At 44.2% G+C, this 20,610-nt stretch overlaps 1 protein-coding gene across 1 annotated transcript; it reads right to left on the minus strand.

Annotated features, from left to right (window-relative positions):
- Window positions 1–601: 601 nt before the first annotated feature.
- Window positions 602–2,217, minus strand: Rraga (Ras related GTP binding A). The gene has a single exon (XM_032902256.1). The coding sequence runs from the start codon at window positions 1,969–1,971 to the stop codon at window positions 1,030–1,032; it is 942 nt and encodes a 313-aa protein (XP_032758147.1). The 5' UTR covers window positions 1,972–2,217; the 3' UTR covers window positions 602–1,029.
- Between the last annotated feature and the right edge of the window lie 18,393 nt (window positions 2,218–20,610).

Raw genomic sequence — 20,610 nt, forward strand, 5'->3', positions numbered from 1 at the left:
TGAAATCAATGTCTTGCTTCTTCAAAGTAAAAGATTAGAACTGGGATTTCATCCCAAGAAGTTCTAGGTTGGCATTCTACCACTGAGCTATGTCCCTAGCTTAAGAACTTCTTGGGGCTGGGGTCTCTGGCTGGTCTCAAACATTCCAACGAATACTCTTGCTTTCACCTGGGAACAGGCATGCAGCACTACCCCCAGGTTTTTATGTGCCTCTGGTGTTGGATCCCAGGGTCTTGTGCATTGCTAGGCAAGCCATATACCAGTTGAGCTACATTCTATAAATATCCAGTCCTTGTTTGTTTTAAACTTTACATGTGCTGGAGTGTTCTGCTTGTACCAGCTATAAGCCTGGTGTGTGTAGAGGCCACAAAAGGGTGTTGGACTCCCTAGGACTGAAGTTACAGATAGTTGTGGACCCAGGTATTCTGGAAAAGCAGACAGTGCTCTTAACCAGAGTCACTATTCCAGCCCCTTGAGTCTTTACCACTGCTACGGCTGCTACCAAACACTGTCAGTTTGCCAGCTAAACGACATTTGAGGATAAAAAAAAACCAAAACAGAATCTGTACTATTAAGTACCATCAAATTATTTCAAACAACATTTTAAATTGCTAATAATAAATGTTTATTCATGATTGAAACCAAGGAGGATTTAGAAATACATTTTAATATCTTGCTGATAAAATAGTAACATTCCACCTTTGTGATCTGATAATACAGAAGATAACTGCTTTAATACTCTATTATAACCAGGTAACCATAACACACCCACACATACACACCCACACACACCACCTACTTTAGTGTTAACACCACACTAACTTTTCATAAAGGCCGTCTTGAGGATCTCTACTGGATAGCTGAGTAAATAGCGTCCAATACTAAGACTAGGGAAGAGATGAGATAGTAAGCACACGTTTCAAAGCCCACTTTTAAGCACATGACATTATGAATATTAAAAACAAATGATGCAAAAAAAAAAAAAAACCCACCATAATTCAGCATTTACTAAAGAGCATTTGGCATTTTTCAGCGCATGAGGAGGCTGTGCTTGGGGCCATCTACTCTCTCTAGCTTCTCAAAGTGTTTCCTGGCATTACGAATGTTGATCAGAGTAGCTGCAGAAGGGATGGATGGATCTGACATGACCACCATCACATACGTGTTTGATGTAAAGATGTCGATGAAGGCAGCGAAGTTAGAATTCCTCACTTCCATGCTCTGGAAAGAAGCGGCCAATTTACTGCAGCTTAGCTTAAACTGCTTGATGATGTTGCTGATCTTCTCAAAGCGGTGCACATCTCGCTGCTCTTTGCACTGGTAGTGGGAAATCACCAAGAACGTAGCTCTCTCGAACAGCAGAACTTCATCAGCCTCAATAATCTGGGCAAAATTCCTTAGGTTCATCTCCAGCTGCTGAACGTTGGGGATCAGCTGATAGACGATGCTGGACCAGGCTTTGTAGAGCGTCTCATCCCAGATGGACGTTCGAAAACAAGCGCACTCCAGCGGGCGAGACAAACGCCTCAGGTCTTCTTCTCGCTCTTTAAAAATCAGGTCACGTTGATCTTCCTGAACCAGATCCATTTTGTGCACCAGGCAGAAGATTTTGGCATCAGGTGAATTCTGGAGGATGGCTTCCAGACACGACTGATAATAATGCATATCTTTTTCCAGTTCGCGGCTCTCTACGTCAAACACATAGATCAGAACCTCCACATTACGGAAGATGTTGTCCCGCTGGCTGGTGAAGTAATTTTCCATAAAGGTGTCCTGGCCGCCACAGTCCCACAGGTTCAGCACCAGGTTCCCCAAGAATCGGACGTGGGAGTGCTCCACGTCGATGGTGGCACCCAGGCGCCTGGTGTCGCGCGCAATATAATTTGCAAAGATGATCGACCTCATGCTGGTCTTCCCCGACCCGCTCTTTCCCATCAACAGCACCTTTTTCTTCATGGCTGTATTTGGCATCACCTGCCGGCGTCGCCGCGGATTGGGCCTGAGGCACGGCCTAACGGAGGACCAACCGAGGATGGGAACGGCGGGACACCAGGCACCGTCTGGCAGCGGAGGCCTTGCACGGGAGCTCGGGCAGGAAAGACGGCGGAGGCGAGGCCTCAGAAAACAGCGCTGGAGGCAATGGCCACAGCAGCTCGGAGCTAGGGAGAGCAGACTAGTGATGCGATCAGCTCCAGCCTAGCCACCACCCACTTCCGCCGGTATCTCGCGAGAACTCCGAGTTCCTGCCACCACCCACTTCCGGTGGTGACATCGCGAGAATGTCGGCAGCTCGTTTTCGACCTGTAGAATTTTGAGAAACTGCTTCTTAAGTTGCAATCTAGTATTCGCATACAGCGAGATAAAACGAAAGGGGAAGCCCATACTGGTTTTTGGTTCTGCTTGGGTTGCACTGGGGGTTTGCAGGAGAGGTCGAGTGAGCCCGGGAGGGAGAATGCTGCCCTCGCGTGGCCAAACGTCCCCACACGCCCACTGCCATTATCACCTCAGAGAGACGTGCTGTTGGCTTGAGAATCGGGCGGGCAGAGGCAAGTCCTTTTTTGTCAGGGATGACAAATGAAAACCAGCTTAGATTTCGAGAAGATAATTGCCAAGAGCTAGACAGTACCTTACCAGGAGATATCCTGACTCCTGGTTCTTTTTCTACTTCCAGACAATTTCCCTTTTCATGTCCTCTTTTCTTATAACCTTAACTTGGGAATTTGTGATTAGAATCCAAAACCCCAGGAGAGGGTACTGTGGAACGCCATGCATTAGCTTCGTCCTCACAGTAACCGTGTGAACACTATTTTCAAACCTTAGGAGGCTAAAGAGTCTGAATGACTTAGGTTTGCTCGCTTAGCCATAGGTCACATTGCCTCAAGTAAAGGGCCCTCAAGGAGAGAAAGTCTGTGGTCCAATACATTCAGGATGAATCAGTAGAATTGCCAGGGCACTTCAGATTCCTAAATTAGGACACCACATCCTTACTGTAAAGCCTTTTCCAAGTTGTATACTATTACTGTACCAATGAAGACATTTCTTCATTCAAAAATTGAATGTTGGGGCTAGAGACATGGCTTATCATTTAAGTGTACTCGATGCTTTTGTATAGGATCAAGGGTCAGGTATGATACCCTCCTTTGGCCTCTGTGGTCTCCTGCACAGATATGGTGCACGCGCAGACACACACACACACACACACACACACACACACACACACACACACACACCTCTTCCAGAGGACCTAGGTTTGATTCCCAGCTCCACCATGGCTCCTTGAAATTGTAACTCCAGTCCCAGGGCATCTGATGCCCTTTTTTAACCTCTGTGGGCACTGCATGCATGTGATGCACAGCCATATATGCAAGCAAAATATGCATTTACATAAATAGTATTTTCATATGCAAGTAACCGTTGTTGCGGGCTATTTGATCACACTGTGAACCCTGAGATTATATTGTTAAAAAAAAACAAAAAAACAAACTCTTTCTAGTTGTGATGTGGCTCAGTCTTAGCACACACCTTTAATTCCTCTGGCTGGAATACAGACAGGCCCTTAGAACACACTTTTAATCCCAAACAATGAAGGAAAAGTTAGTCTGTAGAAGAAAATACCATGTTTGAAACTGAGGTCTAATTGAGAGGCAGACAAAAGTAACGAGTCAGAGAAAGATTTGACAGAACAGCGTATGCCCAGCTCTCATGAGTAGAGGGGAAAGAAGCTACTTAAGCGAGAGCATCACAGAGGAAGTGGGAGGCAGTTTTACCAGGACAGTTATAGAGAGACAGGTTGAAGAGAGAAAGCAAGCTAGAGACAGGTGAAGGCAGAACGAGACAGAATGAGACAGAGCCAGAAGTTAGAATGAGGCCAAGCAGAGCAATTCAGGAAAGGCTAAGAGAGAGAAGCCAGATTGTTTGTTCCGATCTGTCTGTATAGTGTTGTCAATGCCTTGTGTGTCTGGACTGGTATCTCCTTTCCTAAATCTGGGATTATTTTTTCTGCTTGATTCCTTTGAAAACATTTTTCATGTCTTTAGAATGAGATCCTTCTCTTTCTTCAATGCAGATAATCTAATAAGTTTGGCCTTTTTCGAATGTCTTCTGTATCTTGGAATTCCCACTGGAGTTTTCTTATTTTTTAATTTGTCCTTGTTGAATTGTTCCTCTCTCTTCATCTTGTCTTCAGGATCTTCTCTCCCTGTCCTGTGTCCGTTCTTGCTGACACTTTCCACAGAGTTTATTTGATCTATTATGTTTTCTTACTTCCGGATTTGAGTTCAGCTTTTCTTCAGCCTTTCTGCCTCTGTTGAATTCCTTTCATTCCACCCATTATCTTTCTTATTTCACTCAGCCTTTTGTTTGTGTCTTGGGACATGCTTACAATCACTATTTTGAGTTCTGTCTTTTGGGGCGTCTCTGTAACCACCACGGCCAGCAGAGTAATAACTTGTGGGGTACAAGAGGTCGTTTCCTTCAACACTGCTAAGTAGCTGCTGTTGGTTCGAACTTTGGGAATCTGACCCCGAGTAGCTTATTGTGGGTACATTGTAGCACCACACGATTTGGTGAAAACTTTCCTGGTGACAACCTAATCTTGTGTGCACAATAAAGTGTACAACATGACTACATTTATAAAATACATGTGATATCTTCAATAAAGATGGGTTCTGCAGATTGACTATAAATGACACTTTCCATAAAGATAGGTAGTATAGATTGACAAACTCCTGATAAATTCCTGGAGGAGGATCCCCTGTGGCCTTGACTACAGAGCTAGCCCAAAGGTCACCAGGCTGTTAACCACATCGGCCTTCTGGGTTGATGACAGGTTTTTACATCCCTCCCTTCAAATGAACAACCCTGTGTGTTTAATCCTGGTTCCTCTAGTGCTAATCTGTGAACACAATAACCCCTCCCGTATACCACCACCCCCTTATTTTTTTAAGAGAAAAAAATGTAGCTGTAATAGAGGTCAAGGTTGAATGTATTGCCTGCATGGCTAATCTAACTAATATAGACTAGCATAACAGAATTGTAAGAATAGCTAATTGAGGACTAAGGGAAGGGGAACTCCATCTTAAATTAATCATGGTAACAATTCAAAGGTCACTTAAAGAGATTTTATCTGCTTATGATGATCATTAATTTGACCATCTATAGTATGAGAGAAATTTGACACATTTAAGTAGCACACACAGGAAACAGCTAACAACCAAGATTGTGCTTGAGCAACAATGACTTAGTTAGGGTTTTACTGTTGTGAACAGACACCATGACCAAGACAACTCTTCTAGAGGACAACATTTAAGTGGGGCTGGATTATAGGTTCAGAGCTTCCATATAGGTTCAGTCCATTATCATCAAGGTGGGAGCATGGCAGTATCCAAGCAGGCATGGGGCTGGAGGAGCTGAGAGTTCTACACCTTCATCTGAAGGTTTAGTGGAAGAATGGCTTCCAGGCAGCTAGGATAAGGGTCTTAAAGCCCACACCTACAGTGACACACCTACTCCAGCAAGGCCACACCTTCTAATAGTGCCACTTCTTGAGCCAAGCATATACATTAATCTCTTGATTAATTTCTGCTCATATTTTTGCTGTAATAGTAATAGTTTTACTAATCATACAGGCCATCTTTGAGACTTCTGTGTTCCAGTAATCATTCCTGGGACTGGACATCAAAAAGCCTAAAAACAATTGTTAGCATGGGAAAACATCATACTATTTCCTATAACTGGCATGCCTTTCATCCCCCTGACAAAAGGCATTTGCATTCTGCACCCACAAGCTGAGAATGAATGTAATATAGTCAGCTTTACTTTTGGGTCAGTAGTATAGTGTTCTTGTCTCGCCAAGGTCTCAGCTCGATGAGTTAGTCTCATTGTCTCTCCAAGTCACCAGCTTCCCCTTCCTCTTAGGGCACCTCCTCTTGCTTTGTTGTCTACCTTCAGACGATTCGTTTGTCAGTGGTATCTGGGATGCCGTTCATGACGAATGCATCAGAGCAGAAACCACTGGGACTTCACTCACTTTCTGGTATGACACACGCATAACCTCGCCCTGATAGAAGAACATCGGGTCTTTCCATTGATTAGTTTCTAGGTCTTCCCACTTAACACACACTTTTGGCTGTGTCTCTGTTAGGGGAAAACGATTGGGGTAGCAGCAGAACTCTTGCGCTTTAAAGTGAAAAAGCTTCAAGTCAGCACAGCTAAATGTGCTACAGCATGTGGGGAATTAGGTGGGCGTGGGTGCCTTTTTCCTATTTTTAAAATTTGCCATTTAAGCATTTGGTGATGTCAATCTACAATAGCCCGACCCTGCGGATTGTAAGGGATTTCAGTAATGTGATTAATATTACGTAATTTGAAAAACTCCTTAAATCATTTGCTAGTATAAACAGGACCATCAATTTTTCTTGTAATGAGAATCCTAGAGAGATAAGGGACACACACAGAGCTACTTGACAAAGTCAAGTTCCAGATATGACACAATGGTATTTTTCCTGGAGACCCCAGGGCCCTGTGCCACACCTGGGGCTGTGCTCTGCTGTGGAGGCGTGGAAGTCCTATGCTCTCACTCTGGGATTTCATCCAACTCAGTAGATGTCACTGTTGTAGAGTCAATAAAATTTTAAGGAAATTATGTTGTCTTGATTTTTCATAATTTTTATGTTACTGCCTTAGATATATGCATGTGATTTTATTTCCTTGATATGTTTCTTTTTATTTTTTAAACATCTTTTTTAAGTGTGTGTGTGTGTGTGTGTGTGTGTGTGTGTGTGTGTTGTGTGTCCGCACGTGTATGTGCGGGCACACTTGCACACAGATGTGTGTGCATAGGAGTTAGGTGTCTTTGGAGGTCAGAGTCATCAAATACTCCTGGGAACTTGAGTTAGAGGTTCCGTGATCCTTCAAACACAAGTATGGAAAACCTAATTCGGGTCCCCGCAAGAGCAGTTTGTACTCTGTTCTACTGAGTCAACTTTCTAGTCTCTTGTTTTATTATTATTTTCCTCATCAGCTACATTCTTTTAGTCAAAGGATTTGCAATGTTCAAGTGGGGCCTGACTGTGGTGGGGTTGACTGTGTACCTCAGAAGGTAACTCCTCAGAAGAGGAGCTCTGGCAGCCTGGAGCACGCTGTATATTGCATTGCTCCCAAAGCAGAGCCTTTGCTGGGAGAGCAACCACAGCTGTGTGAGATCAGTTGCACGAAAGCATATTAGCCAATTACTAATGGTGGGTGCTCTGACTCCAGTAACTGTTGCAGGACAACCAACCAAGAGGGGTGTAGTGTATGCTTGCATTTTAGGAGTGGAAGTCAAGGAAGGTAAGTAAAATTGAATATTAAATATCAAATTTACTTTGGAAAAAAAACAGATTACATGGGGCTAAGGGTTAATCATTAGATCAACTTAGAGAAATGTTCAAGTGGGTAAAGTAACTAGGAGGAAGAGTTCTGATACAGTCAGAGTCCATGAGTTTTAAATATTGCTAAGGCCTTGGAAGGTTCTAATTAGGAAGTAAGAAGAGTAAGAGATGGGAAGTCATAGACTTCTGGTGTATGAGGTGGTGGTGTATGAGGTGTGCCTGAAGTAGTGAAGAAGGTATGCCTTCCAGAAAACTGGGTGGGCAAGAGATCTAACTGAGCACTGTACAGACACAGGCAAACATATCATGAGACGCACGTGCTAGAGTAGAAATTAACACTAGGACATGAGAGGGGGAGGGAGAGAGGGGTGACTTGCTGGCACAGCTGTGTGTAGGCAGTAATTCAGGTGTGAGAGCCTTATTTGTTCCTGTTCTCGCTCCCAAATAATTGACACAAGGAGCTGTTAAGTTTATTAACAAGCTTTAAGCACTGTGACTGGAGATACTTGTCAATTCTTGCCCTCTATGCCATCTTCGCTACTTCTCACCGTATGGTCTGTGTCACTTACCATCTCAGTGTTGCCTTGGCTCGCTCTGCTTCATGTCCTCATGGCAAATCCTTTGGCTACATGCTCACCACTACTTTTCTTGGACCCTCTACCTCCTGGCCATCTCTCTCCTCTCTTTGAGAGCCCCTAACTAGGATTGGAAGTGCTGCCCTATTCTCTTCTGCCCGGCTAATTGGTTGACAAGCCCTTAATTAACTAACCAGGGATGACGGAAAACAATTTTTACATAACACTGAGACTGGAAATGCTTGACCATGGCATTATCCAGACTGTACTAGATGCCTGGGCACAGAAATGAGTGTACACACACACACACACACACACACACACACACACACACACACACACACACACCCATCTCTCAACAGCTGGGCTGAGTTGAAAGGTGACGTTCTCAGATCTCTTTGGCTCCAGTAGGTTCCACGTGGTGCAGAAAGGGGTTGTGTGTGAAAGACTTTGGCTTCTGCAGCTTCAGTGTTCTTGCGGTTCTGATGTGTGGGGGAGGGGAAGTTGTAAATCCTTTCCTAGTAAGACCCTATTGTTTCCTGTTCGTTGCTGGGGCTTTTCCTTGCCCTAGATGGAGGGTTGTTTTACTATAGCCAGGCTGATTTTATTTACTTATTTTTATTTAAGATGTTTATTACATTTAAAAATTGAATGTATCTGGGCATACGGTATTATTGTATATGTGTGAGGGTCAGAGAGTAACATTCAGGAGTCGATTTTCTCCTATCAGTAAGTACATGCTGGGGTGTAAACTCAAATTTGTCTGTTCTTTTTTTTTTTTTTAAAGATTTATTTATTTATTTTGTATGTAAGTACAATTGTAGCTGTCCTCTGACACACCAGAAGAAGGCATCAATTCCATTACAGATTTACCTGTGGTTGCTGGGAGAACTATCTTGAAAGAGCTCTGAACTTCTTTTTCTCCAGTCCCGGCTCTGACTTCTTTTTAACGGAGTTATTTTCTTGCACTAAATGTCTTCTTTTATCTTTCTAAGGATACATTATAATATTAATTTTAAAAAAGGTTTTTATTTCTGGAGACTGTACCCAGGGACTCCTGCATACTGTTGAGTGTTGGGGTCCAGGAGTCACCTCACAAACCACAGGAACACTGATCTCAGAAGACACAGATAGTTTATTGAACATATGTCCCAGGACTGTTCGATCATGAACTCAGGAGCTGAATGACGACATTGAGTTAAAATCCTACAGTGCTTTTAAGCCTAAAATCCATAAACGTCTGTGCCAAGTTACTTCACCAATCAGGATTTAGGCATGGGGGATTTCCTTAGCAACATGTGTTTGTTGTGTGCTCATCCTGCTTTCATATTTGGGGCATTCAACTGTGGCAGAGGACTTGCCTTGTCTAACATTCAAGTCTTATTTGCCAACCAGGATGTCAGTTACCCATATGTCCCTGTCTGCCAAGTAGAGTGCCAGTTCTTAGGGAAGTCTTGAGAACTTAAACTTTTCTTGACCCCTACTCAAAATGGAAGTCTTATTCCAAATAGTTTCTTATATTGGTGCAGATGTCTCTCTTATATTGGGGTCTATTCCAGGGGCAGCTTATAAAAGCAAATACCATAAAAGCTTATACACAGGTACAGGAAGTGCTGCTGGATGGTTGATTTGTGTCCAAGCTTATTGTGGCTAACTATACAAAGCAGTTCTAACTGACTTCTGATGTGATTGGTTTCCAAGAGAGTACAGAATAGAGCAGAATATGTAATCAACTTGGGCACGAGAGAGTTTCTTAGTAACAGCAGTAACAACATAGAAGGAAGTTAGTTATTAACAGCATAAAATGGCAGGCTAGCCGGGTAACAGTTACCTAGGCCTTAACATTGAGTGCATCTTTAGACTTGGGTGGTTAAATTCTCCAAAGAATTTTCTGCTAAGAATAAGTCTAATAGGGGTTGGGGATTTAAGAATAAGTCTAATATACAGTTTATTATATTTTTCCTTTTTCGGGGAGTGAGGAGGAAGGGGTGTGTTTCAAGACAGGATTTCCCCAAAAATCCTGGCTGTCCTGAAACTCACTCTGTAGACCAGGCTGGCCTTGAACTCACAGAGATCCACCTGCCTCTGCCTCCCAAGTGCTGACATTAAAGGCATGTGACATCACACCCAGCTGGATTTTCATTAAAAAAGATATAAAGAAACAATCAGGCTGTGGTGGTGCATGCCTTTAATTCCTGCACTTGGGAGGCAGAGGCAAGCGGATTTCTTTGGAGTTGGAGGCCAGCCTGGTCTACAGAGTGAGTTCCAGGGCAGCCAGGGCTACACAGAGAAACCCTGTCTTGAAAAATCCAAAAAGAAAAGAAAAACTGGAGGTTGGGCTTGGTAAAATCCTAGCACTAAGGAAGGGAAGGCCTTCCTTAGATCAAAAGTTGAAGGCCAGTCTAAGCAAACAAACAAACAAAAAATTGAAATAAAATGAAACAAAACAAAGCCCAGAAGGAAACAATGAAAGATGGAAGCCTCGGTAGGAGCTCTGGATCCAGGGATAGGGTGGTCGCAGTTGTAACAAACTATTCACTCCGGGAAACTGTAACACCCGAGTCTCAGGGAGTTTACTCAGAAGCACATAAAAGTGGCATTTTGCCAGGACTGGGAATGTAAAGACCATTCACGTCTGTTGCTTTCTCCTGGTTCCAGAGATAGCCAATAGCTGCCATCTTAAGTAAGTCCTTCTGGATGACCACCCTCGCACCCCGCTGCCTAAACTGATGCCAGGCCCTTCTGATTCTGCTTCTCTCATCAGGATTTATGAAGAAAAGGTGGTTTATTTAGCTTATAGTTTTGGAGGCTTAAGGTTCAAATGGCCTACAGCAGGTTTGATGAGAGTGGCCCCTTAATTCCCTCAGCTTACAATGGGTGAGAACAGCAATTGTGAAAATCTGTGTGGGGAGCAAAGAAGTTCTTTTAAATCAGGGACGGAGCGTTGGTGAGGACAAATCAGCTTCTAAAACATCCTTTCGTGAGAACTACTGAAGAGTTCCCTGAGAGCTGCTTTCTGAAGGTGGGCTTTACTCCTAGAGATTTTACCAAACCCAAGGAATTACCACACCCCAGGAGTATGGTATCCTGTGGGTCAAGTCTTCATTCACAGTGGATGCTTTGGGGACATAAATGACAGTTAAAGAACAATCTAGTTATGGACTAGAAAAACGTTAGACTCCTTACTGAGTTTGAGGCAGGCTTTACTTACTCCTATTTATAATTTGGAGCCTCAGTCCTCAGTGGCAGAAGTCCCCTTGTCTAGACATTCTCTGATTTATTGTTTCTGGGGAATGAGATTGATAATCTCTGATGGAGTAATTGTCCATTTATACGAAACTGGAGAAAGGGATCTATGGGTATAAGTGCTTCCTAAAGAGATCTTCAATTGTTTCTAGTGTAATTTTTATTCTCCCATCAAAAGAAACACCTCTCACCTCAGAGGAAAGAGACATGGTTTATTCTGGAGCGTATGGGAGTGGCCATGGCTTTGGGACATGATTTAGGTCTCCCCAAGTCAGTGTTCTAAGGTGGAAGCAGTTTTGTGGAACTTTTTTTAGAAAGTTCTAAATCAAGGGATTTAAAAAACCACACCGGTGGAAACAGAGAGGAGGGGTACTTTGCTGTAGGACTTGGATGCTGTCTGATAACACCCTTATTCCTTTAATCATGGAAAACTAGGCTTTTGTTAACATTCGAAAACGTTTTTATCTGCTTGTCAGATGGGGCAAAGAATCGCTATTTAGAAGGCTAACCATTGCTCAAGGTAAGTCGTAGTTAGGTCCTGGATAGGAAGCACGGCAACCCTTTCACATGACTGAGGGTTGACCAGCCAGTCTGCCTCTTCCACAGTTTTTCTCCCAGGTATTTATTCACAATCCCCAGTGAAGCCTTCAATTTCTGAATGGTTAGGATGTTCTGTGGTAAAAATTAATTTGCTTAGCTTTTCCCACTATTGGCCAAGGATTCCGCTTTCTTGAGTCAGCTAAGCCAGTTGCTATTTTTTTTTTAAATTCTGTTTCTGAGGATATTATTTCCTTACCCCATTTCAGAACTTACCTTCTCAGCTGGGTGATGGTAGAATCCCCTTCAATCCCAGCACCCAGGAGGCAGAGGCAGGCAGATCTCTATGATTTCAAAGCTAGCCTGGTCTACAGACTGGAGTGAGTCCCCAGACATCCAGAGCTACACAGAGTAATCCTGTCTTAAAAGAACAAGAAAAACAACAAAACAAAGAATTTCCCCTTTCATCCCCCTACCCTTGTTTCAGTGGAATGTAGGTTAAAGAAAGCAATTACAGGTGTTGAGTCTGCCAGTTTATTTGGACTAGAGACAACTCTTAGCCAAAATATTCAAAACAACAATAATTATTTTTTTGAGACAAGGACTTACTATGTAGCCCAGGCTGGGCTCAAACTCACCATCCTCCTGCCTCTGCTTTCTAAGTGTTAGGATGACAAATGTGCACAGTCACCCCTAGTCCAAACAAGAATGATTTGTTAATGATTCTGAAAGGGATTCTATGCAGGGATTTGTCTGTTTTGTGTTGTTTCTGAGACAGGGTCTCTCTATGTAGTTCTGGCTATTTTGGAACTTGCTGTGGAGATCAGACTAGCCTCAAACTCAGAGGTTTGCCTGCCTTCAGAGTGCAAAGGCTACAGTGTGCTCTGGTTATGTGGGTTTTGTTTTGTTTTTGATATGGTGGAGAACAGATCTGGGGTCCCATATATGCTAGGCAATTGCTCCACTACTGATCTATCTTCTGAGCGGAGTAAAATAAGGTATAATTTACACATTATAAAAGTCTTCTATATATGTGACCCCCAGTTTCACTTTCATGGCTCAGTTTAAATATCTACCACTCCAAATCTTTCCTTCTTCCAACTCATGTTCAGTTTCTGCTCTGACTCTGAGACTCAGACAACATTGGTCTGCTCTGTTTATCCAGTCACCTGTTTTAGAAATTTCATATAAACGGGACTATATATGTATGTACATTGTACCTGGTTTCTTTCTCTCAGGATACAGTTTTTGAAGCCCATTCTGTAGTCTGTATTAATTCATCCCTTTCATTGCTGAATGAGAGTCTGTAGAAAAAGTATGGAGTCCCACATTCTATATGTTCAGCAGATGATAGAAACCCGAGTTGCTTCAAGTTCTTAGGCTATTATGAAAAATGCCACTAAGGAATGAATATTCTACATAAAATCCTCAGAATTTATCCTCTCATTACACAACCCTCATTTTAGTGGAGTTTAGAAAAAAAGAAAAGAATTATGTGTGTGAACAATCCCACTTCTTTGGACAAGAGAGAACTCTTGAGCCCAAATACCCAAAACAACAGTCCTCTTTGTGTGTGTGTGTGTGTGTGTGTGTGTGTGTGTGTGTGTGTTTATCTTTATTAACTTGAGTATTTCTTATTTTCATTTCGATTGTTATTCCCTTTCCCAGTTTCCAGGCCAACATTCCCTATCCCCCCCCTCCCCTTCTTTAAGGGTGTTCCCCTCCTCTCCTCCCCCTTGCCTCCCTCCCCCAACAATCACATTCATTGGGGTTCCAGTCCTGGCAGGGACCAGGGCTTCCCCTTCCACTGGTGCTCTTACTAGGATATTCATTGCTACCTATGCAGTTGGAGCCAGGGTCAGTCCATGTATAGTCTTTGGGTAGTGACTTAGTCCTTGGAAGCTCTGGTTGGTTGGCATTGTTGTTCATATGGGGTCTCGAGCTCCTTCAAGCTCTTCCAGTTCTTTCTCTGATTCCTTCAACCGGGGTCCCATTCTCAGTTCAGTGGTTTGCTGCTGGCATTCGCCTATGTATTTGCTGTATTCTGGCTGTGTCTCTCAGGAGAGATCTATTCCGGTTCCTGTCGGCCTGCACTTCTTTGCTTCATCCATCTTATCTAGTTTGGTGGCTGTATATGTATGGGCTACATGTGGGGCAGGCTCTGAATGGGCTTCTTTGTGTTTTGTTTTTGACTTTACACACAGTAGCATGGAGGTCATTGTGGACGTTAATTCTCTCCTTTTATCGAGTGTGGTATGAGGACTGAATTTAGGTTGTTAGGCCTGGTGGCAAGTACATTTACCACACTGAAACATCTTCCACATTTTCTTATTTGTTTGAGATAAGGTCACACTACATAGCTCTGGCTGGCCTAGAACTCAGTGTGTAGACAAGACTGGCCTCCAACTCCTAGAAATTCACCCGCCTCTGTCTTTTGAGTGTCAGGATTAGCATCTTCTTCTTCTTCTTTTTTGTTTTTTTTTAAAGATTATTTGTTTATTAAATATGAGTACATTGTAGCTGTCTTCAGACACACCAGAAGAGGGCATCAGATCTCATTACAGATGGTTGTGAGCTACCATGTGGTTGCTGGGATTTGAACTCAGGACCTCTGGCTCTTAACCACTGAGCCATCTCTCCAGCCCTGGGATTAACTTCTTATTAATTTTTTTCAACAAGCATAACTATTATTCCTCTTGGATAAAAAAAGAGTAGAATTGCTGGGTTATATGATAAATAGCAAAACTTTTAAGGAAATGGCCAGAATGTTTTCTGAGATGGCCGAGCCATGTGATACTCCATCTAGCAGTCCGAGAAATCAATACTTCTTTCTTGTCCTTGGCAGCAGTATTGAATTACAGTCGTTCAAATGGATGCATCGTGAAATCTCATTGAGTTCACAATCTGTGTATCCTAATGGTTATTGTTCCACATTTTGTGGGGGGGGGGTCTTGAGGAGCACCCTCAGGTCTGGTGACTTGTTGGGAGGACTCACTCAGCATAACCACATAGCTGTTACTTATCACGGAGAGAGCACTCTGAGAAATCAGCACCAAGGAAAGCCACAGCCTGAAGTAGTGGTCCTCAGCTTTCCTGATGTTGTGAGCCTGTAAGACAGTTCCTCATGTTGTGGTGATTCCCAGCCACCAAATTACTTTTGTTACTCCATAACTAACTGTAATTTTGCTACTGTTATAAATCATAATGGAAATACCTGATATGCGGGATATCTGATATGTGACCCCTGTGAAAGGGTCGTTCCACCCCCAGATTGAGGACCATGGAGGCTAAAGGCTTGAGGGAGCCAGGTGCTGGCTTCCGAGTCTTCCGCAGAGGCCTTGCAGAAAATCGGCTTAATCCCCACCAAATGTCTGGTAGGAGAACTCAGCAGAGAGTCCGTTTTTAGGGTTCTTTCCCCTCCTCCTCCCAACTCCACCCTTTCCCCTTTCCCTCCACCTTCTTACACACTACCCTTCTTATTTGCGTTTGCAAAGGACTTGAGTGTGACTTGCATACAACACACAGATAGCTGGCTTTGCATGGGAATACTGGAAGCCGTTGTGGTGTCAGAGAACCTGGTTGTGAACTAACTTGCTGATGGAATGATGGCTGGGATTCTCGTGTCTGAAGAGCTATTTCACTAAGAGGCTGATTTAGAAGTTCATATAGCGGGTAAGTGATCACTGGCTGGTGGGTACCTTCTCCTGAGTGGAGCTCTGTGGCTCAGTGGCTCACTTCTGATCCTAAACGTTTATTAATTATTGTGGGTGTGGTGTGGTATGGCGTGGTGGTGGGGTGTGCAGACAACTTTGTGAAGTCAGTTCTATTCTTTCGGCTTTACCTGGGCTCCAGGGATTGAACCCAGATCACCAGGCTTGCAGGCAAAGCACATTGACCTGCCGAGCCATCAGCCTGTCTCCCTCACCCCTGAGCTTAACTGCACAGCCATGAGATGCTTTAGAGTTTTACAAATCTTCAAGAACAAGGACCATTTCCTTGGGTGATTTTTAGCATTGATTGGTTTGTTCTTGTGTATCTCCAGACAAACTCAAAGGACAGGATAGAGGAAACAGCAGTCTGAAGACCCCTTGCTCATCAAAACTTTATATTCACTGTTATCCAAAAAGCACACATCAACTGATCATTAAGGAAGATAAGGGCCACATGAAGTTAGAGAGTTGTGCAATGGGTCCTTGCCTCAAAACTCGGCTTTCCTTTTGCTAGCAGGTCCATGGATAAGGTTAAGGTGCTAGTGAAGAGAATGCTAGTCTCCAGCACCAGTTACTTGGTAAGAACTCCATGGTGGACCCTGTTCTTGGAAATGAACAGAGTGTGCACATGGTGGACCCTGTCCTTGGCACTGAACAGAGTGTGCACATGGTGGACTGCTGATAACTATTGGCATTCAGGTACCTGGGGCAGGCAGTCAGTGGGTATGGTGTTGGTGATTAGGGTACTAATGATAACAGCCAATCCCCCCTCCTCCACTAACAGTAGTGGGTGATTTACAGGGTCAGTACTATTAAAGGAACAAAACCTAATTATTGTGGCTAGCAAGAATGCCCAGCAAGAAATTCTGAACTCTTTTAACTCTTAAGTGTCTGGTGAGAAAGAAAAGGATAGAGAAAAGGTTGTTCTTTCTCTCTCAGGGCTGGACCAACTATTTCATCGATTTCACAAGTGTGCATGCACACTTATATACATACACATAAACCTGACATATGTATGTACGTACATAGAGACAGGCGTACACATTTGGTGGATGGGGCAGAGCCCCAACAGGCACACTTTATTTCTTCTCTTAGTTTTGTACCTTCTGAGACAAAAGTTGTTTATAAAATTATCTCATAGATGAAATGTTACACAAAAGGAGGGTGGAAGGATGTTGATGGCGAGTACAAAGCAGTGTTTCACTCTGTCAGCTCATTATAAGTTCAAAGCAACAGTTTCACATGGCCTCACCTTATCATAGAGCACACCTGTGCCTTCATCCTTGGATCTGGCTTAAAATGAATACATTTCCTTGATCACAAATCTGTCCCAAGCCAATTTCTGTTAGTGAAATTTACGAAAACTCATTGTACTCATTATGCAGCCTTTACTTACTATTCTCTGAGGAGGGGGTCTATTCTTGATTCTAACTTTATTGCATCTTTTTGGCAAAACAACTAAAACCATCTCCTTAAACTATCTTCCTAAATTTTTTTAATCAAATCAGGAATTCTGTAGTCATTAATTCACCTAAATAGGATTGATTCATGAAAGTCCATTTTCATATTGATCTGCAGGAAATTTGCCTAATAGGGTGGGCTGATGCCCAGAAATTATTAGGCTATGCAATAGTGGCAGGAAAGGCATATCAGCAGCAAGAAGCAATCCTGGGACGAAGTCTGTGGGACTGTGCCTCCCCAGAGTACACCCATTGTGGGCCATCTCTAGGAAATGTACTTGCTTGCCATAGGCTTTCTAGATGGTTTCTGTTAGTGGACCCTGTCCTTGCAGTGAACAGTGTGTGCACATGGTGGACCCTGTCCTTGCAGTGAACAGTGTGTGCACATAGTGGACCCTGTCCTTGCAGTGAACAGTGTGTGTACATGGTGGACCCTGTCCTTGCAGTGAACAGTGTGTGCACATGGTGGACCCTGTCCTTGCAGTGAACAGTGTGTGCACACGGTGGACCCTGTCCTTGCAGTGAACAATGTGTGCACATGGTGGACCCTGTCCTTGCAGTGAACAGTGTGTGCACATGGTGGACCCTGTCCTTGCAGTGAACAGTGTGTGCACACGGTGGACCCTGTCCGTGCAGTGAACAGTGTGTGCACACGGTGGACCCTGCCCTTGCAGTGAACAGTGTGTGCACATGGTGGACCCTGTCCTTGCAGTGAACAATGTGTGCACATGGTGGACCCTGTCCTTGCAGTGAACAGTGTGTGCACACGGTGGGCCCCGTCCTTGCAGTGAACAGTGTGTGCACACGGTGGACCCCGTCCTTGCAGTGAACAGTGTGTGCACACGGTGGACCCCGTCCTTGCAGTGAACAGTGTGTGCACACGGTGGACCCCGTCCTTGCAGTGAACAGTGTGTGCACACGGTGGACCCCGTCCTTGCAGTGAACAGTGTGTGCACACGGTGGACCCCGTCCTTGCAGTGAACAGTGTGTGCACACGGTGGGCCCTGTCCTTGCAGTGAACAGTGTGTGCACACGGTGGGCCCTGTCCTTGCAGTGAACAGTGTGTGCACACGGTGGACCCTGTCCTTGCAGTGAACAGTGTGTGCACACGGTGGACCCTGTCCTTGCAGTGAACAATGTGTGCACATGGTGGACCCTGTCCTTGCAGTGAACAGTGTGTGCACATGGTGGACCCTGTCCTTGCAGTGAACAGTGTGTGCACACGGTGGACCCTGTCCTTGCAGTGAACAGTGTGTGCACATGGTGGACCCTGTCCTTGCAGTGAACAGTGTGTGCACACGGTGGGCCCTGTCCTTGCAGTGAACAGTGTGTGCACACGGTGGACCCTGTCCTTGCAGTGAACAGTGTGTGCACACGGTGGACCCTGTCCTTGCAGTGAACAGTGTGTGCACATGACAGACTGTGTAACTGTGGACCCTTCCATGCCTGCTCCAGTTCCTGAATCATGACACAAAGACTTTATTTATAAACTTTTGTCCTTATAGCTAGGCGGTTTTTTTCTATAGCTCATAACTCGATTATCCCATTTATACTAATCTAAGTTCTGCCACATGGCTGGTTAGTTACCTTGTCTTCCTTCCCAGCCTGCTTCTTCCCATGTCTGGCTTCCCAGAGTTCCTCTCTCTGGAAGTTCCGAGTAACTCACCCCCTTTTGCAGACCATAGGCTTTTGATAAGGTGATGGGGAACTCTCTTTACAATATCCTAAGGCAGGAGATGATTAACAATACCAAATACGGTCTGTAATCAGATCCCTGCGGGTTCAGAAATCAGCATTTGAATAATGCAAGGACGGTCTTTACACAGTGCACACAAACTTCTCCCAATGGTGGACCCTGTCCTCGGTGATGAACTGTGTGCATGCGATGGACCTGTCCTTGAAATGAACGGGCGCACAGGTCTGGTTTGGTTTCCAAATCTTCCATTTCTCTCCCCGAGGTCTCCTTCCTCCCATGTCCCACCTCACATTTCTACCAGAAAGGCATGACGTAGCCTTGCTGTCTGTTCTTAAGACTGATCAGTAAGTGGTGTTCCTGTCTGAGGTTATGTCTGTGACTTTCTACAGCCCAGGCTGGGGAACTGTAAATAGTAAATATTTTAGCTTCTGTGGGTAAAGAGGCAAAATCAGGAAGATTTCTGTAGAATGCTACAGACTTCAAATCTTTATGGACAGTGAAATTAGAATTTTATGTTTCACAGATCAGTGTGATGTTATTTTAATTTTTCAGCCATTTAAACATGGCAATCATTCTTAGCTCAGTGGCCCTGTCAACCCGCTACCAGTGGAATTTGGACACTGCCAGTGGTTTGCTGACTTTCTTTGTCTGCCATGGAAGAAAAAAAAACCAAGACAGAGCACACAGCAGCTCAACACTGCATCGATCCAAGACTCCTCAGACGCTAGCAGTTCACACTGGTTATCTGCATTCCATCTCTCCCGCCCACATGGTAGGAAGAGGGAGCCAACTTCTGCAGGTTAATCTTCCGACCTCCACATGAGTCTTGTCACACAAGACTCTGGCTCTTTCTAGAACCTGCAATAAATAAATGTAAAAAATAAATAAAATAAATACAATAAAAGGAAGCAGTACTGTTTAATTCCAAACACTCTACTATAGTAGTATACTATATGGTATACTACCATACTTTCTTGCTTGCTTTTGAGAAAGGGAAAGCTATATAGCCCAAAACTTGCCTTCTTGTCCCAGCTGCTGGGATTCTAGACACGAGCTACCACACCCAGCTCGAGAGAGGGGCCTTGACCTTGTTCTATCATCAGAGTAAGCTGCTAACTTGTGAAAACTTGATTCCCAGAATAGTTTTGTTTTTGCTTCTTTGAAAGAGTGAAGTCTCATTTTGTAGCCCAGGATGGCCTTGGACTTGCAGCAGCCCTCTTGCCTCAGTCTGTGGGTGGGCATCACGTGCTTTGGCAGACTAGTGGTTATTTGATACAGGAGTTTCCAGGGCAGAGGTCCGCAGTGGTTTTCAGGACCAGGTTAGCTATTAGGGGAAAGAGGTCAGAGGGCAAAATAGAAGCTTCAAAAGCTATAGTCCTTGAAGCGTGGGCTGGGGGGGCCAGCATCAGCACCATCATTAAGAACTTGTGAGAGACACGTGTTTTCTGGAGCCCATATCTCAGAAACAGAAACTCAGGATGGGGCCTGGCAATCTGGTTTCCATCCTGTGGCAGCCATGTGGTTCTGATGCTGCTAACATTTGAGAAACCCCTGCTTCCAGGCATCATTACCAGCAGCTGGAGCAGCACTGAACCACCTGAGCAATAAGAACTGGGCCCTCTCATACCGCTTTGTTCTCAAGAACAGAGGCCGGTGGTTGAGAGCAATTCTAAGATGTAGGCAGCCAGGTATAGACTTTCCAGAAGGATCTAGTGATGGAATTCAGGGTCAACATTCTGGAAGTCAGGGTATGCATTTCCTTAAGGAGTACAATGTGTCCTAGAGATGGCAAGTGCCACCCTGACAAAATACTTATCATTGTCTTTGCATTATGTGACCTTGGTATGGTTAACTTGGGGACCCAGAGGCTTTGTAAAGCCTTCCAACGTATCCTCCATCTTTCCTTCCAAGGTCTAGTAGGAGAGTCCCTGTCTTGGGTCGGCCAGGTGAGATAGTGGGTGAAGTCTGACCTCACAGGAGGCCCTTGTGATGTCATTGCCACCTCAAGATGCCCTC

This window comes from Rattus rattus, chromosome 1 (assembly GCF_011064425.1).
Source record: "Rattus rattus isolate New Zealand chromosome 1, Rrattus_CSIRO_v1, whole genome shotgun sequence".
NCBI classification, from domain to species: Eukaryota; Metazoa; Chordata; class Mammalia; order Rodentia; family Muridae; genus Rattus; species Rattus rattus.